Below are 9,141 nucleotides of genomic sequence, written 5' to 3' on the forward strand. Positions count from 1 at the left end.
AATAAGACTTTTAAATCCAAGAAAAAGACAAGCCTGGATTCAATACTACTCTTTACTTCAGAGCGACAAAAAGCCATCAGGTGTTTACTAGAATTACTCAATTTCACCTGAAACAGCTGATTTTCTTTATTTATAGGATGTCAAAAAGAGACAGAATCTGTTATGAATTGAATTTTGTTCCTCCAAAATATGTATTGCAAATCCTAACTTCTATGCCTATGGTTGGAGTCCTGGTGTGGCGTTGCAGGTTAATGTGCTGGACTGCAAGCTCAGTGAGTCAAGCTCACCAGCCACTCCTCAGAAACCCTATACAAGGTCACTATGAGTTGGAACTGACTAGAGTGCACAAACCAACAACAATGACTATGGTTATAATCCCATTTGAGAATGGGTTGTCTTTGTTATGTTAATGAGGCAAGATTAGTGTACGATGTAATTAGGGAGGGGATCAAATGCTTTTGAGATATAAGAGATTAAACAAACAAAGTGGAGATGGGATGAGATTGATTCCAAGACACAGGGTGATCTCCAATGCACCAGAAAAAGAGTTCTTTAAAAATTTCCCAGAAGATCAGATATAACCACCATTGTTCTTGTTAAATAGTCTCCAGTCAGTTCTGACTCATAGTGAACCTGAACAGGGCTTTCAAGGGGCAGTTGGTTGGTCTGAACTGCCAACCTTGTGGTTCACAGTCCAGTGTTGATCCTACAGGGCCACACCAGGAGTCCACCATTGTAGGCAGCTCCAATTTTGGTAACCTAAGAGAGAATGCATCATTATTTTGTAAGAATAATTTATACTTCTCCCTAGTTTTGAGCAAACAGCATTCCCTTCTTGTCATTTAGCAATCCTGCAGAAAGCACAGACTGGATGTTTTGTTTCACTATACAGAAGATCGACTTGCTCAGGAGCAGACTAAATGGCAAATAACCAAAACTTGCCATTTAAGGTGACAACCAGCACTAAAATGTGCTGAAGAAGGTGCACATTTCTCAAGCAACTATGTGCTAAAACACCATGTTAGGGCACTTTACATGCAGTGTTTTATTAAACCCTCACAGCAAATCCAGGAGATCAGAATGATCTCCAGTTTATCGATAAAGGCACCAGAAGTCTTAAAAAGTTTCGTTTTACCAGATACAAAGCTAGTTAAATGAAGAACTTGGATTAAACAAGGATCCAAATGAAACACATTTCTATCAGACTGTTTCAGCAGAGACCTTCCATGACACCACTTCAACTGGAACATGAATAAGATATTGCTTAAGTTATTTCCTGTTTCACTGACAATGTCTGATCTAATTATTTCTTTTGAATCACTTTGACAAAGTGGAACTTTAATGAATCTTAAAATCATAAAAAGCAAAAAACAAAATATTTGGTCATAGTCTTCTTCTAGATTCTGTGTGAAAATAGACATTTAGATATTGGACTTAAAACATTACCTAGTAGTCTTTATAAAAGAAATATGGCCATCAGTGTACCTTAGCATTGAGAGGACACACAGACAGGGCACTTCGAAAGAGCTGTTCTTCACTCCGCCACTCGCTGCTACGAACCATGCATCTCAGCATGTTTATGAATACAATTCCAAGTATGAAAGCAGCAATTAGTTTCTTAAAAATAGAGAGACATGGTAGATATTATTAGTTAAAAATCTGTCCAGTAATTTTGGTCAAATATAGCCTCAAACTAAAAAGTAAAATTATAAAAACCAAACGAAATCAGTCGCTGTCAAGTAAATTCTGATTCATGCTGACTTCAGGTGAGTCAGAGTAGAACTGTGCTCTGCAGGTCTCTCAATAGCTTCGTTTTTAGAAGTAAATCACGAGGCCTTTCCTTTTCAAGGTCTCTGGGTGGATTCAAATCTTCAACCTTTCCATTAGTAGCCATTTGCACCACTTTAAATGGCACCACTCTTGGGATATTACCTTTCTCTTAGTATGTTTGCTCAGAGTTCCAAATCCGAATGTTAGCAGCATGCAATATCCAATGCTGGGGAGGTAGAGGACTCTCTCTGCAACCACAAACCCCACTCGAAAGAACAGGTTACTCGCAGGAAGAAAAGGAATAACAAGAAATCCCAGGCCCAGGGTAAGGATCCTGGAAAATGAAAAACATTTTAAATAGCTATTCTTAGACTTTTCAAGACACAACGTCCTATTCAACATTAAATTAATTAAAAAAAAACAAAACCCACCTTTCTTTTCCCATGCCCTAATTGAGAAAAGGTAACATGAGCAACAAACAAACAAGCATGAGTAGAGGGGACACAGCACTTAGATAAAGTAAAGTATTAAAATGAAAAATGCAAAGACCAGGAGTCCTGGTGTGGCGCTGTGGCTTAATGCGCCAGACTGCATAGACATTTGAACTGCAAGGTTGGCGGTTCAAGCTCACCAGCTATGCCTCAGAAACCCTATACAGGGTCACTGTGGGTCAGAATCGACGCGACAGCACTTCACAACAACAACAATCACAAATTTTAAAAAAAGTCTTTCTGATAAGTGCAAAGCCACGACATGGAGTCTGAAAATCAAAAGAGATGAACACACTCAGCATTCCTTAAACTGAAAGAACTGAAGAAAAATCCAAGACTCAATTATATTATTGAAGGATTGTTTATGTAAAATATCGAAAGAAAATGGAAGGGATACACAGAGTCACTGTACCAAAAACAAATGGTCGATATTCAACCATTTGAAGGGGTAGGATATAATCAAGAACTGATGGTACTAAAGTGATGGTACAATGCACTGAAGGCATTGGTGAAATCAAAGCTCCAGGAATTGATGGATTACACAAACTGATGCAGCTCTAGGGGTGTTCACTCACCTATGCCAAAAAATTTGAAGACAGCCACCTGGCCAGCTGTTTGCAAACGATCTATATTTGTGAACATTGCAAAGAAAAGTGACCCAGTAGAATGTGGAAATCATTAAACAATATCACTAATATCACACATATGTAAAATTCTCCTGAAAATAATTTAATAAATGGTTGCAGCAGTACATTGACAGGGAGCTGCCGGAAATTCAAGCTGGTTTTATACAAGAACATAGAATAATGGATATCATTACTAATATCAGATGAATCTTGGCTGAAAGCAGAGAATACTAGAAAGATGTTTACTTGTGTCTTATTGACTGTGCAAAGACAGGTCATAACAAATTATGGATAACACTATAAAGTATAGGTATTCCAGAGCACATATTGTCCTCATGTGGGACCTGTACATTTGAACAGAACTAGGGGAGTCTGAATGGCCTAAATTCATGGAAGGTGTGCACCTGGGTTGTATCTTTCCACCATACTTATTCAGTCTATATGCCAAGCAAATAATCCAAGAAGCTGGATTATATGAAGAATGTGGCATAGGGATTGGAGGAAGACTCATTAACAAACTATGACACAACCTTGCTTGCTGGAAGCTAAGAGGACTTGAAACACTTTCTGATAAAGAAAAAGATTACAACTTTCAGTATGGATTGTATCTCAATGTAAAGAAAACAAAAATCCTCACAACTGGACCCATAAATAGCATCATGATACACCGAGAAAAGACTGAAGTTATCAAAGATTTCATTTTGCTTGGATTCACAATAACACTCATGGGAACAGCAGTCAAGAAATCAAATGATGTATTACATGAGATAAAATTGCTGTATAAGGTCTCTTTAAAGTATTAAAGAGAAAAGAGGTCACTTTAAGAACTAGGATGGCCTGACCCAAAAAGTCATGGTATTTTGAATCACCTCATATGCATCAGTGGACAATGAATAAGGAAGACTGGAGAAGAATTGATGCATGTGAATTATGGTGTTGGCAAAGAATATTGAAAGCACAATGGACTGCCAAAAGGATACACAAATCTGTCTTGGAAGAAGTATAATCAGAATACTCCTTAGAAGTAAGAATGGCAAGACTGTGCTTCTCGTTCCTTGGACATGAGGGACCAGTCCCTGCAGAAGGACACCACGCTTCGTAAAGTCAGCAAAAAACAGGAAGAACCCCAATGAAGTTTATCGTTTGATTGTTACAGAAGCAACAACAGTTGGTCTGACCACCACAGCAATTCTGAGGCTGGCACAGGACCGGGCAGTACTGAACAACAACATCACAGGGCATGGATTGTCAATCATGTGGATAGAGCTTACAAGTCATACAATTCATGTCAATAAAATTAGACTAGTGACATTGCTGTGGCCTTATGAACTCTCCTACTTGTCCTTAGGATATTGGTCCCTTGAGTGAAACCAGACGGTTTACATAGAAAAACGTGTGTTTTCTTCCCCACCCTAACTAAAACAAAAAAAATAATAATACTTAACTAGTTTAAACTTTATAAAGCATGAACTAAGTGTTTATCAGTTTTGGTTGTTGGATTATCACAATTTTCAGTGAAGCAAAATGAAAGCTAAACAATCAAAACACTTCTGGAATTAAAAGCCAATTATTTTTTCCAATGTCTCAGATAATGCAAGAGGATAAAGTAAGAAGCTAAGTCAAATTTGGGGGTATTTCCTGGGCCAAAAGTACTTAAAAACAACAACAAAAACAAATGTATTTCATCTATCTATCTATCTATCTATCTATCTATCTATCTATCTATCTGTCTGTCTGTCTGTCTGTAGATATATGAATTTGGTCTAAAGTTTATTGTCATTAAGAATAAAAAAACAATTTAAAATGCAGATAAACGTAGACCTTAATTTAATTTGAGAATTTAGCCCATAAATACTATGTTTAAAGAAAATCAGCTTAGTCTTCTTTTTCATGAAACATTTATTAATTATCCCCGTCCCACCTTTTTTTTTTTAAAGAAAAAATAGTCTTTTGGGGGCAGCAGCTTATTTTGTACCAAACAGTAACAGAAGGATTGACTACAGAATTCACCAAGGTTTTCTGAAGGAGAATTATGAAATAATGGGTACAACGCATATCAAAATTACACTCTCTATTCTGACTATACATTACTCTTTACCACCTACAGTGAAAAGGTTTGCAAAATGCTACTTTCAAGGGGAGAAAGGGCGGGAAGATGAGGCAGCCACTCAAACCTCCCTCCTCCAAGTCCACTCCCCACCAGCAGAAGCTAGGAGATGGATTCCAAATGGACGGAAGTTGCCATAAATATGCATTTGAAAGACGTCTTCTTAAATAAGACTTCCACAAAATCATTAACGCGATCAGTGCTGGACTTTGCAAAATGTTTCAGACTCACCCAGTGTGGAAGTTAGAATTCCACACTGGCTCTTACCTTCTCTTGTGGCTGTCTTCAGAGCACAGGGCTTGGCATATTAGGCCAATTAGGCAGAGCCAGAGTGCTGCTGGTGCAATCATTCTCCAGTCACTGACTGACTTAATGAGGGGTATGCAGCCCATTGACCAATCAAAACACAGCCACCAGGGACACAGCAGCAACCATGCATTCAATGCATAGTAGTAATTATAGTTTATGGCCTGTCAGTCAAAAGGAAAACAAACACTCATTTCATTCTCAACTTTAAAAATCTATATACATATCCTAATTTCACTTTTAAAGCATGCACAGAAAAAGATGCCATATAAAATAAAATGTAGCCTAGTTCTATGTTGGGTATAGGGTTGGAGTTTGAAGTTCATTAAGTGTATTCAGATTTTAATATGAAAAAAATACACCACCACCACCAGACTAGGCTATTCCTATTTGATTTTTGGTCAACCTATGCTCCATTTTTTTTGCTTTAGGACAATCTGCTGCACAAGATCTTTTTAAAGTGTTGAAAGCAAAGATGTCACCTTGAGGACTAAGGTGCACCTGACCCAAGCCATGGTATTTTAAATAACCTCATATGGATGCGAAAGCTGGACGGTGAATAAGGAAGATCATAGAAGAATTGATGCCTTTGAATTGTGGTGTTGGAGGAGAATACTAAAAGTGCCATGGACTGCCAAAAGAACCAATAGATCTGTTTTGGAAAAAGTGCAACCGGAGTGCTCCTTGGAGGCCAGGATGGCTCAGCTTCGTCTCTCATACTTTGAACATATTGTTAGGAGGGAACAGTTGCTGGAGAAAGATGTCATGCTGGGTAAGATGGAGGGTCAGAGAAAAAGAGGAAGACCCCCAACGAGATGGATCAGCCAGGTGGCATCATTGATGGCGTCAAGTGTGGCAGCAGTAGTGAGGTTGGCCCAGGATCGGACATTGTTTCGTTCTGCTGTGCATGGGGTCGCCATGAGTTGGTTCTGACTCGATGGCACCTGACAACAACAACAACAACTGAGACTAGGTAAATGTATAGACACCAGTGTTTATTAGTGTCCATCAGGAGCTGCAGCAGTTGTTGTTAAGTGCTGTCCAGTTGGTTCTGACTCATAGTGACCTTGTGCAAGGTTTCTAAGGAGCAGCAGGCGGGTCTGAACTGCTAACCTTGTGGTTTGCAGTAGGGAGGGAAAAAGGGGGAGCCATTGTTTGGGAACTAGCAGGTATTTGTTTATGGTGATTGAAAGTTGGCATTGATAGATGATGTTTGTACAATGTGGTTACTGTAATTGATGTCACTAAATTGTGCACCTGAAAAATGTTGTGTTGGTAAAGGTTGTATAATGGTGGTGGTGGTGTGCTGTTGAGTTGGTTCTGACTCATAGCAAAGCAGTATAGGGTAGTAAATCTTTACAGGAGCAGAAAGCCTCATCTTTCTCTTTCGCAGCGGATGGTGGATTTGAACTGCTGACTTTGTGGTTAGCAGTCCCATGTATAACCCACTATGTGACCAGAGCTCCTTATGTTGTATAACACACACATATATATTACATTTACACAAACTCCTCATTTCATCCTAGAATAATTTAATGGTAGCAAACAACCATGGAAACACCCCATTTACCAGAGATTCGGCAGGTGATCGGGACTTGATATGAGGGTAAGGCCAAAGGCTCTAGGAATTCGGTGAGGAAAGAAAATGATCCAAATAGGAAGAGGTCTAAAACTCACCCTGACCAGCACACTGTCAGCAAAGGAGGCCGGGTTGTCCACCTCTGTAAATGCCGGTGGGCCTGTACCCATGATTTTCCAGCGCACATAGAGCATGACTGCTGCCCCCAGAGTCAGGAGAGCCATTCTGAAGAGAAGACCCCCATTCCTGAGCACGACCAAGTGCTGTAAGGAAACCACAAAGCCACTGATGTTGCAGGTTTTCAAATATAGTGGTGGCCAAATCAGGTACAAATATACAGCAATTCTGGCAGAATGACTTTTACATTGTGCTTAAAAGAGCTCATTGTTTTAGAATTCAAAATCCCAAGATCTACTTTGAAAATGGCATTTAAAATCAGCTGGTACTTGACATTTTTTCATGTTTGGGCTGGAGACAAAATATATACTCACCTCCAATGACTTGTCTTTCTGTAGTATCTTCTGAATAATTTCCAGAATGTTTAATTTGCCTATCACCAAGATGTCGAATACTGCGTTCAAACCCTAAGAAAGTAAACCAAGACAAGCAATGGTGGAAAACATAACTCTAATTTGGTAGCAATTACACTTTACAATTTTACTAAAAAATCTGAATCTAGACAAGAAAGGGGTTGATGAGATAATGACAGAAAACCTCTTCAGTTCTAACAGAAACATTCTGTTTCTATGAAATTAGCTCATCAGTTATTATTTAATAAATCCCTGTATGTGATCATTTTATAAAATATCCAAAGAACTATAAGAAGATCCAGTATAGCTAGGAATTTGGGTTTCCAAGAAAAAATCCCCTAGAGATGCTTGTTTTCTCTCCACTTCACAATTGTCTGCTCTTTCCCCTATTTGGTTAACTGTACACCACTCCTTTATTTCATGTAACAGAGGAGCTATCTATGAAGCAATTATACCTTAGAAGATAAAAGCCATAATCCTCTACAAACCCAGCCACACACGTAATTAAATCTCAAGACACACAAGTTCTGACGAATTTAGGGAAGTCTTATGGGTTTTGTACAAGTGGAAGTAGAATATAAATAACAGTGTCTCATTGAGCTGGACATCTCTGAAGCAAATATCCAGTTGTTCATGTATTTTCTTCTTGCTGGACACCCAGCTAGAGTGCCTTTCCCAGTGTCCTTATTGTGAAGGATGGCCATGTGACTGAGTTCTACTCTGTAGATGTGTGTAGAAAAATAAGAGGTATCATTTGAGAGTTTTGTTTATAAAACCTGGGAATGCTCCACCACTTGGCTTTCTCCTTCTAGCTGGCTGGGATGGAGAGATGGAGATGAGTAGGGCAACTCTGGAAACTACACACTGAAGATGACAGAGACACCGTTAGCCTGGACCCACTGTGTGGAGGACAACCACTCCTTATTGGTATGAAGTCCTGAGGATAACCTTCAATTATATGAAACCATTGAATTCTGGGAGTCGGATAGTTTGTAGTTGTTAGAGGCCACTGTGTTGGTCCGCATTTCATGGTGACTCCATGTAATGGGAATGGGAAGAAATATTGCCTGGTCCTGTGCCTCCCCATGACAGGTCCACTGTGATCCAGAGGGTTTTGATTGGCTGATGTTTGGAAGTAGATCATGAGGCCTTTCCTCCGATTATGTCTTAGGACTGAAACTTTGCTTATAATTGTTCAGCATCATAACACCATGGAAGCTTCCTCTGACAGATAGTGGAGGATGCACTGGATGCACTGGAATCAACCCAGAATTCTATCACTGAACCAGCAGTACCCCCTCCTGGCCCCCCACCCACCTCACTCCCATACTACTACAATAGTTTATTTTAGCAGGTGAGGCGTGCCTTTGCAGAAATTATACCTATAATTACAGGCGGAAGGATCTATGATCCTTGGAATCTATTTTTGCAATGACTGTCTATAAGTATCACTGCTGCAAGTAGCCTCATCTAGCAGAATTCCCAATCCAATCCAGATAAAGGTCAGAATATGCACAGTTTATATGGTTAAAACTGCCCCTAAATGATTTGGGTCTTTCTAATATGTGGCGCGGAGGCAAGGAAGAGCATAAATAACAGAATCCAGAAGTAATTTGAGGTTTCCAAAGAAAGGACACCATCTCTATTTATGCCTCTCCCATAAATGCTGGAAGTCATTAATTATCCAATACTTGGGTAAGCGCTGGGTTAATCATTTCAAAGAATCCTGATT

The 9,141-nt window shown here is 39.3% G+C and overlaps 1 protein-coding gene across 1 annotated transcript in view; it reads right to left on the reverse strand.

Moving 5' to 3' along the window:
* TMTC4 (transmembrane and tetratricopeptide repeat containing 4) overlaps window positions 1-9,141 on the reverse strand; it is a 109,228-nt gene that overhangs the window by 29,153 nt on the left and 70,934 nt on the right. Inside the window, exons 6-10 of the mRNA XM_006851533.1 lie at window positions 7,371-7,463; window positions 6,978-7,142; window positions 5,262-5,464; window positions 1,933-2,104; window positions 1,486-1,617 (exon numbers count right to left, since the gene is read on the reverse strand). Coding sequence (XP_006851596.1) covers window positions 1,486-1,617; window positions 1,933-2,104; window positions 5,262-5,464; window positions 6,978-7,142; window positions 7,371-7,463 — 765 coding nt within the window. The remainder of the gene's footprint in view (window positions 1-1,485; window positions 1,618-1,932; window positions 2,105-5,261; window positions 5,465-6,977; window positions 7,143-7,370; window positions 7,464-9,141) is intronic.

This window comes from Chrysochloris asiatica, unplaced genomic scaffold, assembly GCF_000296735.1.
Source record: "Chrysochloris asiatica unplaced genomic scaffold, ChrAsi1.0 scaffold00029, whole genome shotgun sequence".
NCBI classification, from domain to species: Eukaryota; Metazoa; Chordata; class Mammalia; order Afrosoricida; family Chrysochloridae; genus Chrysochloris; species Chrysochloris asiatica.